This window comes from Syngnathoides biaculeatus, chromosome 4 (genome assembly GCF_019802595.1).
Source record: "Syngnathoides biaculeatus isolate LvHL_M chromosome 4, ASM1980259v1, whole genome shotgun sequence".
NCBI classification, from domain to species: Eukaryota; Metazoa; Chordata; class Actinopteri; order Syngnathiformes; family Syngnathidae; genus Syngnathoides; species Syngnathoides biaculeatus.
The window spans coordinates 30,772,941-30,788,189 of NC_084643.1; the positions used below are offsets into that span (position 1 = coordinate 30,772,941).

Sequence of the window (15,249 nt, forward strand, 5' to 3'; positions counted from 1 at the left end):
ACAGCAAATAATTGAGTTTTCAGCGAATGATTGAGGAGTGGAGAGATCACTTTGCGAATGGCGAGGCGCAAATATGTGCTCATTTGGATCTTGAGCTGAAAACAACACACTTTATATTTAATAGTCCGAGTCCTCAGAACATTTTCATTGCACCACCTCATCCATTTAGGCGTAACCCTCCAAGTTACTTGATGGACCTGTGGAAACCCTGAGTGGCCATGACCTTGATGATGCGTGGAATATGACTGCATGCATGTTTGTTTTTCAAGATTGACGTTGGACTGCATGGCCTTAATGTTGATGCCTAATAATAATGACAATCTGCATGTTGAGTACCATGAAGACACAAAACGGGATGTCCCAAAAGGCAAATAACACAAACACAGATTGGAGTTCATTGAGAATTCATAAAAATAAGGATATTGGGTATTGCTGGGTTCACAGATTTTGTCTGTCTGTGGGGGTGGTCAGGAACTTAATTGATGGATATCTGGATTTTGGATGTTTTGCAATACCGCATCCATTTTCTTTAGGGCTTGTCCTGACTACGGTCGCGGGTGGGCTGGAGCCTCTCCTAGCTGACTCTGTTCAGAGGCGGCATAAACTCCGGACTGGTCGCTAGCCAATTGCAGGGCATGTATAGACGACCATTCACTTTCACATTCATATCCTTGGGCAAATTTGATGATTCAGTGCACCTAATAAGGAATCCTTTTTATTGCCCGAGCAGGGCGAGAACATGCAAGCTCCACACACAAAAGGTCCAGAGTCAAGCCCTGACCTTCACAATTGTGTGAAGACTTTCTCTTCACTTTTCACCATTCTGGCCCAATTATAATTTGTTCTCCAAAAATTGATTTCATTCATCCATCCATTTTCTTTGCCGGTTATCTTCATGAGGGTCACGGGGAGCCCTGGAGTCTATCCCAGCTATCACCGGGCAGGAGGCGTTGTACACTCTGAACTGGTTGCCAGCCAATCATGGGGCACATACAGACAAACAACCATTCACACTCACAATCACACCTAGGGGCAATTTAGAGTGTCCAATTAATGTTGCATGTTTTTGGGATGTGGGAGGAAACCGGAGTGCTCGGAGGAAACCCACGCAGGCACGGGAGAACATGAAAACTCCACACAGGCGGGTCCAGGATTGAACCAGGGACCTCAGAACTGTGAGGCCAACCCTTTATCAGCTGAGCCACCATGCCACCCCATCTGATTTCATATTAGGTTCATATAACGACTACAAATAAAGGCCTCTCTCAAAAAGAAAGCATGATCCTGACAGGACTCTGATACTTATTTGGATAAATAAACATCCCAAGGACTACACTGGTGCCCTATTGATATGTTTTTGATTATTAAGAATAATATCAAATGAAGGCTTTAATCAAATATGAGACATTTTTTTTCCCATTTTGTCTGGATTCCTATTTACAGACTCAGCCTCACAATTGCGCTATTTTCCTCCAATTTGAGCTGTTTAGACTCCACCCTCTGAGATTAAACGCAGTTTTTCCCAAACTGAAACTCCAATCTGCTGAGAAAATCTGTGAATTTTCCTGAATGAGAATTATGGTTTAATGGTGAATAATTTAGTAGTACTAAACCAACAGCATGCAGTAATTCTTTCACATTTGCAGAATTGGATCGTACGAAGTGAAGTATTTTTATTTTACAGCGGATTGACTGACCGTATCCAACGGTGGGCAGGCCCAGGTGCTTCATGCGGTTCTTGACCAGCTCGGACAGCTCCTGACGCTCAGAGCGGCGGTACAGGTTGAGGCGCTGCTGCGAGATGCGCTCGGCCCGGCTGGAGGGCTTGTTGGTGTTCTTCCGGCTCAGGCGCCGCGCCCACTGCATGCTCTTCTTCCTCAGCAGCGGGTGCTCCGACTGCTCGCTGGCGCTGGAGTTCCGGTGCGCCGTTTTCTCCTTCCACGACTCCTTGCGGTCGCGGTGCTCCTCGCCCTGCTCCACGTTGATGGACACCTGAGACTGGGATGGAAAAGAACCCGTTCCAATGCCACTCTGGGATCCGGCTAATGGCAACGTTGCGTTTGTCGTACGCTTTGTACGCTTTGAGCTGGGGCGGGACGGGCTGACGGGACGGTCTTACCTGAACGGAACTGCCCTTGCACTGAAACAAGAGAAGGACAGACAAACAAACATCCAAACAAAAGGAAAGATGGGTGCATTCAAAGCAAAACAAAATCATTCAAAAAAATGAAAGAAAGCAACAATTGTGTATAAAAAATACATAACTCTCAAAATGTTAGGGATAGTGGGCTTGAAATTCCAGGGTGTACCTAAAATACAGGATATACTTTGACAAGTTGACTGAAATTAACTTTCGCTAAACGTGTTGCACATTCACTAGCGATTTGAATTCCTTTTCGGGTCATAGAAAGCCAAATTAAATTTACCTGCCACAAGATGGCGCCAAAGCACTTTAAATGAAGCGGATCATAAAGCATTAGCATCACTTGCACACAATCATGAGCCTACGTTTCATCCATCCATCCATCCATCCATCCATCCATCCATCCATCCATCCATCCATCCATCCATCCATCCATCATCCATCCATCCATCCATCCATCCATCCATCCATCCATCCATCAATTTTCTTAGCCGCTTATCCTCACGAGGGTCGCGGGGGTGCTGGAGCCTATACTAACTGTCAATGGGCAGGAGGGAGGGCACACACTGAACCACTTGCCAGCCAATCGCAGGCCAGATGGAGACAGACAACAGCCGCACTCACAATGACACCTAGGGGCAATTTAGAGTGTCCAATTAATGTTGCATGTTTTTAGAATGTGGGAGGAAACCGGAATGCTCGGAGGAAATCCACGCAGGCACGGGGAGAACATTTAAACTCCACACAGGGAGGGCTGGGATTGAACCCGGTCCTCAGAACTGTGAGGCCAACACTTTCTAGCTGCAGCACCATGCCACCCCCCATGTTTCATATATTACTGTTTTTAATATTAAAACATTTTTAACGCATACAAACCTCACACGTGACACATTAACGATATTAGTTCTAATACAAGCCGATATAACACACTCGGACAAAGTGACTTCACGTCACAAAAACAAATATCTGCACCAGCACTTTACACAAATGGCAGCGGGTAATTGAAAACCCTTTTTGACATGTACATCAAAAATTAAATGATTGGGAATTCACGCAAAAAGTAACAGCAAAGGTACGAGCTGTTCACAACTGCAACAGAAGAGAAAATTCAAACTCGCAACTGCCATTTTAGGTTCACCTTAAAATTCCCCTAACCTTTTGTGAGCAAAGCATGTTGTATTTACTCGAAGCAATATTGCGTCAACTTTGTAGCAATATTTTCAGAAAGAAATTACTTTTTTTTTTTTTTTTTGCAAGGGATGACAGCCAAAGCAAAAATAAAAATAATAAATAAAGGAATCAGGTATCAGAGCATAGGCATCTTGCCTCAGATGTGGAGAACATGTGCGACTCGGTGCGGTAGATCCCGATGGGGATCTCGGCGCTGGAGGAACAGAGTTTTTGGAAGAGTCTGCCGTACGTTCTGATCCACAGATCCTCCTCTGTGACTTTCATCTGAAGGAGTTTGGAGAGAGCAGAGTCACCACGGCGCACCCTTGAATCATCATCTTAGGAGTTTGTGGTACTTGTACGTACAACGCACAGATACCCGGAACCCGGTGTCGTGTCCAGACCGAGAAGAAGCCTCGCGATCACTATCATGTAGTCCTTCACAAATGACTGTCAAAGGAATACAGAATAAATATAGAAATACTTGTATTAATATAAATTGTATATATTTATGAATATGAACAGCTATTGTATTTGATAAAGGGGAAAAAAAAAGTTGCTGATTTTTGGGTGCTCAGCCGACATGCATCCCTCTAGAATTGAGTCGGCCTCTTCCTGAGCCGCAACAGAATCGCATATCGTATCCACATTCAGAACCAAAACAAGAGCAATCTGTTCTCAGATGATCTTGGCACGTAGCGGAAAGCGGAGCAAACAATTGCCATTCCGAGGCACGTCTTACTGAATGATGTGTGACTGGTGGAAAACAAGTGAGGGAGGAGAACAAATGTCTTCTGTTGTCTATCACTCAATGCAGGACGTAAAAAGGATAACGCGGGCGAACGAGACGGGCTGTGGCAACTGCGTTAGGCTTCTAAAAAAACAGATGGCTTGCTCCAAATGTTTCCTGGGCCTTAGATTTCGACAACCCTGATTGAGAGTACGAGCGCAGGGGAGAACATGACAACTCTACACAGGAACCTCGCTCGGAACTATGAGCCAGACGTGCAAACCACTCGTACCTGGTTTTGCCAGTGGAAAGGTGTGACTAGCAAGTAAAGCAAGTGCCGTAATTTCTTGTGTATAATGTGCACCCCCCCTAAAAAAAAAAACAAAAAAAAACTCATAGGTCAATAGTCCGCATTATACATTGGTACGGGTGGGCGGGGGGGGGGGGGGATAAAAAAACATTTTTACATTTTGTAAATGTATGCCATCATCTAGAGGTTGTGAAAACGATGTAGCCTACACTCATTCCAATATGACAGGGCTGCATATGACTCCTTATACGTACAGTTGTGCAGACACTGGCAGAATTTGTGAATATATATATATATATATATATATATATATATTAAATTCCACTGATGACTTAACAACAACCATCATTCATTTCTTTATGATTATCTTAACGAGGATGATTTTATGAAATGGTTGACAGTTTAATTTGAAACCCATTAAAATGAAATTACATGTGTTTAAACGAGTCCTTCATATTTTATTTAAACAATTGTACCCATCTTATAAATTCTGCCTGTGTCATGCTCCTGGCTTCCTGCCCAGGCTGGGCTTGGCCAGCCAATTAGTCAGAGCACACCTGCACCGTGTTACAGTTGATGACGCCCAGTGTGTGTATATATAGGACTTGGGGGACGACTTGTCCTCCGCTAGATCGTCGTCCTTGATGCCTCGTTCCCGCACGCCTGTTTGCCCGACTTCTGCTCTCCGTGCACCGACCCACGCCTGTCCACTGACCACCCTCGTAAGCCTGCCGTACTATTACTTCTGATTGTTTGGACTGTCTGCCTGATCTCAGACCTTGGACCGAATAAAGGTTTCCTCTGGAGTCGTGCATTTGGGTCCACCCTCAAGTCCCGTTTCGTGGCAGCCTGGCTAACAAATGTGTATTTTTTAATTTACTAAAGAAAAGCTGTGAATTTTAAAATAGGTGCAAGAAAATAAAAGTATTGTGCTCAAAAAAAGGGCGTCACTTTAGAATAATTCCTTAAAAAAAATACTTTGTTTGGATCATATGGGTAGAAGCAAAATCACACTGTCAACATCCATTTAACATAGGGTAGAAGGGTTTCCCAGAATTTTGTACTATACATGGGAAATTGGGGTAACGTGCAGTGGAAAATCGGCAGGCATTTTATTGGTGTCTCACCTGGTATAAAAGCGTATCCAGCATGCTGATACTGAACACTCTTCCTGCTGCAAATGGCAACCGGAACATGAATGCCAGATTGGAGCCCTTATCTCGTTCTATCTGGAAAAGAAAAGGCCAAAATTAGATTATACTAAAGTGTGTCGGAATTTCTTTTTGTGGTCCTGTTACTATGTGTCTTGCTCACCTTCTCCAGTTTTGACAGAGCGAGGGAGTAGCAGTCCTTGGCTCTGAACTGCATGAACCTCATATTGGACGGATGGGTCAGCTCGGTGATGATGCTGAGGCTCGGGAACAGTCTAAAAACAGCGGCTCACACGAAACGAGACGGTGTGGAATAAAATGCTTTTAATATATTGAATATTTCATTCTTTCCTCGCTACCTGAACATAGTTTGGACATTGACGATGGTCTTTGCATCGGCCATGTAGTCTTCCTCGGCACTCATGGTGCTCTCCTTGTCCACGACCACCAAGTTGTCGGCGTAGATGATTCCACACTGCAGCAGGTTGTCCAAGCTGATCCATTAAAGCAACAGAGAAACACGTTTCCCCCAAAACTTTACTGTAATGAGTTACATCATAACTGTACGAGGAAGCGTAATCGTTTTTCATGTTGAAATTATACAAGTGTGAGCAGTTTGTGAAAGACAGAAAAATGGCATTAGAATCTTTTATTCTCATATTATGCTGTTATTTTCCAAAGCTATTTATCCAAAATCACACTTCATTTTACTGGGTTTAAAAATAAAACTCATGCTCTTCGTAAACAGAACTTCATTTTTGACTTTTTTTTTGCGCACTGATTTTATTCTCAAATTTAGGCTTTATTCTCACACAGGTTACATTGAAGAAAATCTGCTGTTCTTTGAATATATGACTTTAGTTCGCCCTCATTATTTTAACACTGGCCACGATGTCATGTTTTCCCTCAGCTGGCCGTTATGACTGAAACCATAAAAATCTTTAATCTCATCACATTTACACAACATTTATGAATCAGAAATCACGGGTAATGGGTTATTCAACTATTGCGGATGCTTGGAAACACAAAAATGCTTCCAATAACTCAGTGTTTTCATTTATGATATGACAATTTGAATTTTTTGTCCAGATTTTAACAAGAATCATGGAAGTCGACGCATGATTTGTTTTTGCAGGCCACATGAGATCATGTGGTGGACCGGAACTGGCCCCAGGGCCTTAATTTTGACACCCGTAAATTGCAATTTTATTATCCTACTCTTATGACTATATATTCATCAATTAAAGACTTACTTTTTTGGGGAGTAAGTGTTCTGACGTAATTATCAATTGCATTAATAGTTTTGTATTAATTGCATTAATTTGAGACGAGTAGTCTAATAAAGTTGAATAGAAAGGTATTAAAAGTTAGCATTGCCACATCTCAGAAAATGTTTGTTTGAATGTCACCACTGGAAAAAGTAAGTGGATTTATGGTCATCATTAGCCAATGTCAGGACGGAGATTTTGCCGAAAAGGATGAAACGCAGCAAACTTTTGCCGACATCGTGGTCGAATGAGTGCGACCGTGACTCCACCACGTACTTATCGATGGTGCCGGCCATGAAGTAGACCATCGGGAAGCAGCAAATGGCCTCTAAGAAGTGGTTGTCTGGCCTGCGGGAAACAGGAAACATCACTGCTTAGCAAGCCGCATATCATGGCTCACTTCTGGAGAACGCCAGGGAGCGGTCGTTACATGAGTAACTTCCTCAAATATAGTTAGTGGGATTTGTTGGCAACCTATTCACGTATTTTATCACAGTGGACTCATTGGATAAGATAGAATAGCAGACAAATGCTTATTGTTGCCAATAGGTGCCACAAAATGGCGCTAAAGTACTACTTTTGACATATTTCAGCTCCTCAACTTACTTCAACATAGTTTCTTGGCACCAAGATGCTACACGAGAGTGATAAAGCACTGCATTTGTTTAAGTGAAGCTCCATAATTCACTTCAACACATAGTAGTTCCTTGGGACCAAGATGCCAACAAAGCATTACTTTTATATAAATGGAGATCTTAAACTCACTTCCACATTCTTCCTTGGCACCAAGATGCAACGATGACAATAGAGTGCTACATTTCTCGAAAAAAAGCTTTTTAACTCACGAAAACTTTATTCCTTGGCACCAAGATGCTGGCCAAGCTGTCTTTTTTTTTGCGGGGGTGAAAAGGAAGCTCCTCAACTCACTTCACCACAGTTTGTTGGTACTAAGATGCTGACAAACCCCAACTTTCGTCAAAATGAAGCTCATCAACTCACCTCAATTTACATAGTTCCTTGGACCCAAGTTTTCAGCAAGGCGCTACTTTTGTCAAAATGAAGCTCCGTAACTTACTTCAAGACAGTCCCTTGGTACGAAGATCCCAGCAAAGCTTTACTTTTGTTTAAATGAAGCTCCTCTGCTCACGTCAACATAGTTCCCTGAACCCAAAATACCAGCAAGGCACTACTTTTGTCAAAATTAAATTCCTGAACTTACTTCAACATACTGTAGTTCCTTGGTACCAAGATGCAACAAAATAGCAACAAAGCACTATGTTAGTCTAAATAAGGTTCCTTAACTCACTGCAACAGAGACCCTCGGCACCAAGATGGCAGCGATCGCTACTTATGAGGCGGAGTACACTCTGGACCGGTTGCCTGCCAACTTACGGGTAGTCCAGCAGAAGCACAATGGGGTTGAGCTCCTTTCGGGGTCGGTAGTACGCTCGCAGGGGCACGATGAAGTTGTACAAACCGTTTCCCGCCGTCTCAGCAGACACGATAATCAGCTTATTCTTGAACCCGTACGCTTTGGCGTCTTCAAAGCTGTTGTGTGTACAGCCCTGAGAGGGATCATTACACGAGGAGTCTAGAATTTAATCATATGAGCCGAAGTGTTTGTGCGCGACAAGTCACTTACCTTGTCAAGGCGCAGGCAGCAAAATGGAGCTTTCTGCGGAAGGAGGTGGCACAGCGTTGGAGAGCTACCGATATAGGGTGAGTTGGGAGGGTAGCCCTTCACAAAACTGCCAAGGAGAAGGGATGATGATAAACCACATTCGAGGACACACAGTAGTCTGGAACTCAAAGGATTAATTCCGCGACTAATGGATTTTTCTTTTTTTGTGATGCTACTTCAAAAAGGGAAAACAATGATGGCCAAGATGAAATGTGAGGAATAGGGGTTATTGAACAATTACTATACATGCACATTAATTTGACAAGGCAGATGTACAATTTTACATTTTTATATTTGTTATACCATTCATCCATCCATTTTCTTCGGCGCTCATCCTCACGAGGGTCGCGGGGAGTGCTGCAGCCTATCCCAGCTGTCAACGGACAGGAGGCGGGGTACACCCTGAACTGGTTGCCAGCGAATCGCAGGGCACATTGAGACAAACAGTCGCACTCACACCTAGGGGGCAATTTAAAGTGTCCAATTAATGTTGCACGTTTTTGGAATATGGGAGGAAACCGGAGTGCCTGGAGGCACAGGGAGAACATGCAAACTCCACACAGGCGGATCCGGGATTGTTCCCAGGACCTCAGAACTGTGAGGCCAACGCTCTACCAGCTGATCCACTGTGCCGCCTATATTTGTTATACCCCAAAATAAAATTATTCCTTCCATCAATATCTATAAAATGTTACTTGTCAACATCTTGCTTCCCTCTTATTATAAGTATTCCAATGGGAAATAGTTTTGGATTTTCATAATATACGGTAATTCATTTAAAAAACGTTCTATAGTACACGGAGACTTCATCCACTTCCTGATCAACACATGATGGCACTGTGGTACTTTCAGGCATTTGATCCAGAAAAACTCATGAAGATGAATCACTACCCAGGCACCAAGTAAATACACAACCAAGGAAAGCATTTATTATACTTTAATTAATCATGGTAATGTGGTTTTATATTCTATGCAGAACATTTAATTGGATGCATGACCAAACAAAGAGCTGAGACCTGTTTCGAAATAATCGGCCTCAGATAAATACCTACAAGTACTGTACAGTGCACCTAATGTTGTGTTTAATGGTTCTGAATGATAATATTAGCTTGAGTGACCTCAGTATGGATGAGCACGGAGAGTGGTCGTCTCGGCAAACTGCAAACTGCCCAAGTGTTTGCCGGGCTGACAAACGACCACTAAGAGGGAAAGTGTAGCATGTGTGGGGAGCTTGTGAACGGGCTGCACAAATGACGGAAAGTGCTGACCTCCCTTTCATGGCACATGTGTTCATCAGTGTCAAGTCGGCGCCTTTCATCATCATGACACACCGATTATACTCCGAGCTCATCTATCTCACCGGACAGCCCCCCCCTGACACTTGAAGAGGGTGGGGACATCAATTGTTGAGAGTCTCTATTATGTTAGGGTGAGGGCTATTCGGATTAAATAGACATATGTAGTTGGTTTTGGATCACAGCGCCAGAATTTATTACCGACCGTGTCACTTACTCGGACCCGACGGAGCCCTCCTCGTCCGATTGGTTGGTCTCGTCCTCGGACTGGTCGCTGAGGAGGTCGCACGGCAGAATGGCCGAGGAGTCCGCGATCTCGAGGACGGGCGCGATGCTTGGCCGGCGGCTTCCGGCGCCGTTCTCTGTCGGTAAGGTCAGCTTGGTGGTTTCTTCGGGGGGATCCGGGTTCTGCAGGTCGATCGCTACGGTGCCTGGACACAACACGCATGTCGTTCACAACTCAGTCCCATTCCAGCCGGGTGCAGCCAAAAATTGTTTAGGGGTACCGAAGAACAATCTTAAGACAACAAATACATGACCTATCCTTTAAAAACAAACAATTATGGATGTGATTCACACCATTTCAACGGGCTTTCAGTGACTATCTGCTACTACTACTAGTATCTGGTACGAGTCCACTCTCCCCTACTAGAAAAAAATAGTACCGGTAATAATAATCGAATAGAATTTAAAAAAGTAAGTACATGATGATAACTCAATGGACATTGCTCTGCATACCTCTTGTCTATGAAGGAGATGTACTAACCACTAGGACACAGTGCTACACATGATTTGGTACCATGCAGTAAAAAAAAAAGTGGCATTGATACATTTATGGACTGGAAAATGTGCTGGAGCAGTAGAAGGTGATGTGTCATGCGCAAACTTACCATATGAAGTGGCCTGATCAACTTTTACAGGTCACAGAAAACAAAAGCACAACACAGTGAAGTCAGCCAAGAAAGTAAAAAAGCAGGTAAGGAAAACAATCATGCATGACTGAGCGAAAGCATCAGCGCCGTTCACTAGCACAACTCAAGCTTGAGCGTATCATGCTTGTCTGTCTCACCCATGCTGGCAATGATGCTGTGCACGGGCAGCCTGGAGGGGGCGTCGTAAAGACCGGACACGGACAAGCTCTTGTTGTGCTTCTCCTCCTGTTTGAAGATGAAGGCCGAGTTCTCCTCCTTGGTGATGTTGATGTAGTAGCAGGTGTCGGTAGCGGCCATGATGTGACGCGGGCCGGGGTTCAACAGGATGCTCTTGTTGTCCTCCCGCTTGACGCCGATCAGGCACACGCCGTACCTCAAATGAGAGGCAAGAGAGCGAAGCTTAACCTCACACAAGTGAAAGCTACAATCACGCTAGATGGGAAGTCTTTCTCGAAAGTTTTCCCAATAAGCATTAAACGTCTTCTATGCAATGCTCCACCCATGTGCCATGGAATGTTTTTTTCTAATCTACAGTAATAATGTTGTCTTATGAGGCTTACCTTCCAGAAAATCCCTGCAATTGATGACATCTGGCAAGTAGCAACCGATTATTTAAATATTTTGACATTTTAATTAATTAGTATTATTGTTATATATACTAAAATAGTTTTTCCTGTTTCATATCTGCAATATACTGTCAATGTCATACTTTCAAGTGATGCAAGTACTCTATCTGCCCACTTTAGGTCCCCATCAACAAAATACACAAACACATGCCTTTAAAATGTGGGCTGTAAATTCAACATTAACATCAATCCATGCAGACATGCAAAAGATGGGCAATTTCTTGGCTAACTCATAAGGCAGTATCTATCACAGTGACAGTCTTGGCATTGTAGGTAGCACAAAGCATCATGGCCAGCGGATCCTGCTGCTTCCGAAAAATCTTTCCAGTACTCATTTTGACTACAGGTTGTAGAAAATCAAGCTAAACGTTGCTCTTTACTTGTACATGTTCCCTTCCATAATGTTGTAAGTGTATGCATTAGTTTTACATCCAGCTAGGTTGGTATTTTTGGCTTAGTTTAATCAAGCTATGGCTGTGTGTTGTGTGTTAAACTGTGACATTCAGGTCATGTTCACGGCATCACTAAACAAATTGGTGACTGTATGAACTGATTTTTTTTCAATTGTTTTTTTTTTTTTTGTGAAAAATAAAAAAAGCCCATTTGTCCCAATGACCTGATAACGTCAACTATCCAATAATACAAACTCTGCCAGAAATGTTCTGAAATTTGCCAAAAATTACATCTAAAAACCAAAATGGACAACTTTGCTTTTAATTCCAGGCATGGGTGTTTGAGACTTTCTAGAGATTTTCTGTTGTTGTATTTTGATTGTACAAGCAGAACAGCACGTGTCCACACATTTTGCTTACTTCTTATGAGCATGGAAGGAGGCGTAAGTGAAGCTCTTGCCATCATACTCCCCGAAAAATTTGCTGTCACACAAGCGGATGTGGTAGACCTCATTTCCAGAGCAGCGCCCGTACATCCTTTGCCACTGCTCCGGTGACAACTGCCCTTCCCTGCAGCAGAGTTGGCAAAATCATGATTCAGTTCTCATTCACAGTTGATTGATTTGGGAACCGTTTGGGGGGGAAGCAAGATTAAGTGTCATGGCAAAGTCAACTCAGATTAAACGGATCTCTTTCCTGTGGACAACAGTTTAGAAAAATATTTCACCTTGCGCGTGAAATGCAGCGTGATTTAGATCTTAGATAGGCTCTGTGGTCCAACCTTCCTGTGGGGAGTTTACATGTTGTCATGGTGCCTACGTGGGTTTTGCTGACTGAACGCTCTGCTCATAAGTTTGACACCACTGTTCGATATCGTCGGTAAGTGTGGATGTGAATTCTTGTTGGTCTATCGCTGCCGTGGATGTATCGCACTTGTCGACCAAAGTCAGCTAAGCTAAAGTTGAGCCTAACCCCAATGAGGACGTGGCGTCAGAGAGGTGTATGCGCACTCACTGTCCTCTGGACGTGTGAACGAGGAGCGTGACTAAGGTGGACATGGCCGGACACACGCAGTTCAGTGCAAGCATGGCGTACTTGAACTCCTCTTCACATACGACATGATCTGCAAATACATATGGTGGCGAAAGAATTGGCAGGCATAAAAATGGATAGCAGCCTTTGAATGTCTTGCCATTTCAACAATAACCATTCAAAAAATGGAAGAAAAATATATTCAAGTTTTCACATATTTTCTTGATTTTCTTAACTAAAGCTCTCCTTACAAAAAATCATTTCACATGTCGTGCATTTTTTTTCATTTTATATTTAGTTGCAGTATTGCAATATTTAAGTTAAATTTCTCATAAAAATGTATCGGAAACATTCTGCAAATTTAAGTGAAAATGTCAAACTCTGAAACTCCGTGACGAATCAATTGATTGATAAGTCCTGAAATTATTTATCCAGAAAGTGTAATGTACTTACCAGCAAATTTAACATGGAATTTGTTTTCGGGTTTGAGAATCTGCACATAGAGCGGACAGTTAGGAGCAAAGTCCTTTGCTGCCCAAGCCCTCAAAATAGTCTGATGATCCTGAGGAGGAGAATTTTCGATGCACTATTACTGAGTTAAACAGCAAGCAGTCATAAATCAAACTGCAATTGCACATAAGGTTGCTTTCCTTCTTTGTATTCAGTGGCAATTTCAACAAGGTTACAACATTCGAGGAAGCGCAGTCTGCTATAATAAATCAGTCAATCACATTTGAAAAATGTACAGGTGTGGTCAGTCATGCCCGCAAAAATAAAGTTGCGGGTGTGTGATCTGTTTGTAATTATGAGTTTCCCCCTTTAACAGCGGAGGGGGGCGGTGCCAGGTAAACTAGAAAGTAGAAGTGGGCTGAGCAGAAGCTCGTTGTTAAAGACCGTGTGGTTCCGTGTTAAAAAGAAAAGACGTCTGGGTGTGTGTTCACTGCATTGGATCGGTTTTCATGTGCGCCGAGAGTGTGCGACAGGTGCGCAACTGTGCACTGGCCCAGCTTAGAGAGAACATTGGTCATGTCTACACAAAATAAGCAACGTCTTTCAATATCTATGTATTACTACTTGTAAGAAATTTTACCCATGTAATTTTTTTGTGCTCGACTGTGCAGATCTGCGAGTGCAATGGCGCGCGGGTGTGTATACGCCCGACACACCACAGTGACTGATAAATGTTCAGTTGTGTGATGTGAAACGGCTGGAGTTTGACAAAAGGTCGTGAGACTTACTGCGGCGGTTCGGTCACCCTCGTTCCTGCTGCTGAGGATGAAACACGCCTCGGCATCGTCCATTCTGAAGCAGATGAGGACAGTGTCAGAGGTGTTTGAGATGGGTCATCTCACTAAAGGCTCAAATATATGTATCATTAAAATAAGATTAAAGTACTGCCCTGAGTTTAATTCATTCTGAAACCATGCTCAAAACTCAGAATAAAATCGCATTTCTGCCTTGACATAAATGGAAATGCAGTTAATCCGTTTCAGTGTCCCTTAAAATTCCAACAGAATGTTCTTTAACATGCATTCATTATTATATATATTCATTATAATACTTGTATCTTCCAAATCCCTGTTAAAATCCTACATCTCCACATTCCTAATTTCTCAAGTAATCGTGACATGGAAAATCTTTTCAAGGAAATGTACAAAACTATCCTGCTTTTTGTAACCTACAAAACTATACAGTTTAGAAAATGGCAACGTCCTCTCTAGCAAATGCTAGGCTATACAGTCTCCTAAGACATAAATACATCTATCCATCCATTGTCTTTGCCGCTTATCCTCACAAGGGTTGTGGGAGTGCTGGAGCCTATCCCAGCTGTCAAAGTTTAGGACGTATCGTACACCCTGAGCTGGTTGCCTGCCATAATACATACATATACAGAAAAATCTTTCCCAATTTATAAATAGTTACAAATTACAGTTTTGGAATTCTCAATTTTATATTGTTTTAAGAATGTAATGCATTCTTATAAAAGTGCAGTCACTCACTTGGCTCTCATCAGGTCCTGGTCTTTGAGTGCGGAGCCTTGAAGGTAGATGACCCTCTGGGACCATAAAGGTATCTGGAGGATGCGGCGAACCTGAATGTCGATATCAGTTGGGCAAAGAATCACCACATAATAATCCTGCAAGACAGAGGAAAGTGAAGATGATGTAAAAAAAAAAAATAAATACTCTGTGTGCATTGATTATTTGAAATTTTAACACTTTCAACGGAAAGAAACTGGGCAACTCTGGAATGACCCAGGTACGAGAAGGCAATGTGCTTTGGTTCACTCTCTCTCGCTCTCTCTCTCTCTCTCTCTCTCAAATATACCTGTAACCTGGGGTGGGCATAGAACTCATTGAGGAAATCCATCAGCAGATCTATCTTCAACGAGCTGACACATAGCACCACGTGCTTCTCCGTCTGTGCTCGGTGGCGACTGTAGTTCCCGCCTAATTTCTGGCTCTCCATCCACAGGTATGCAAGCTCTTCAAACTGCAACAGAAAAAAAAAGTAATTTG

General features: G+C 43.0%; 1 protein-coding gene and 1 long non-coding RNA gene across 2 annotated transcripts in view; one reads left to right on the forward strand and one right to left on the reverse strand.

Annotated features, from left to right (window-relative positions):
• The window catches only part of kcnt1b (potassium sodium-activated channel subfamily T member 1b), a 65,446-nt gene that overhangs the window by 8,319 nt on the left and 41,878 nt on the right, over positions 1 to 15,249 (reverse strand). The window contains 17 exon segments of the mRNA XM_061818275.1: positions 1,698 to 1,998; positions 3,470 to 3,598; positions 3,680 to 3,763; positions 5,481 to 5,583; positions 5,585 to 5,779; positions 5,864 to 5,998; positions 7,049 to 7,120; positions 8,165 to 8,337; positions 8,415 to 8,520; positions 9,966 to 10,179; positions 10,818 to 11,053; positions 12,119 to 12,268; positions 12,713 to 12,821; positions 13,184 to 13,292; positions 13,969 to 14,032; positions 14,731 to 14,867; positions 15,059 to 15,223. Coding sequence (XP_061674259.1) covers positions 1,698 to 1,998; positions 3,470 to 3,598; positions 3,680 to 3,763; positions 5,481 to 5,583; positions 5,585 to 5,779; positions 5,864 to 5,998; positions 7,049 to 7,120; positions 8,165 to 8,337; positions 8,415 to 8,520; positions 9,966 to 10,179; positions 10,818 to 11,053; positions 12,119 to 12,268; positions 12,713 to 12,821; positions 13,184 to 13,292; positions 13,969 to 14,032; positions 14,731 to 14,867; positions 15,059 to 15,223 — 2,482 coding nt within the window.
• Positions 4,962 to 6,204, forward strand: LOC133499872 (uncharacterized). The gene is made up of 3 exons (XR_009794765.1): positions 4,962 to 5,075; positions 5,677 to 5,810; positions 5,912 to 6,204. It is a non-coding gene; the product is annotated as an uncharacterized LOC133499872 (long non-coding RNA).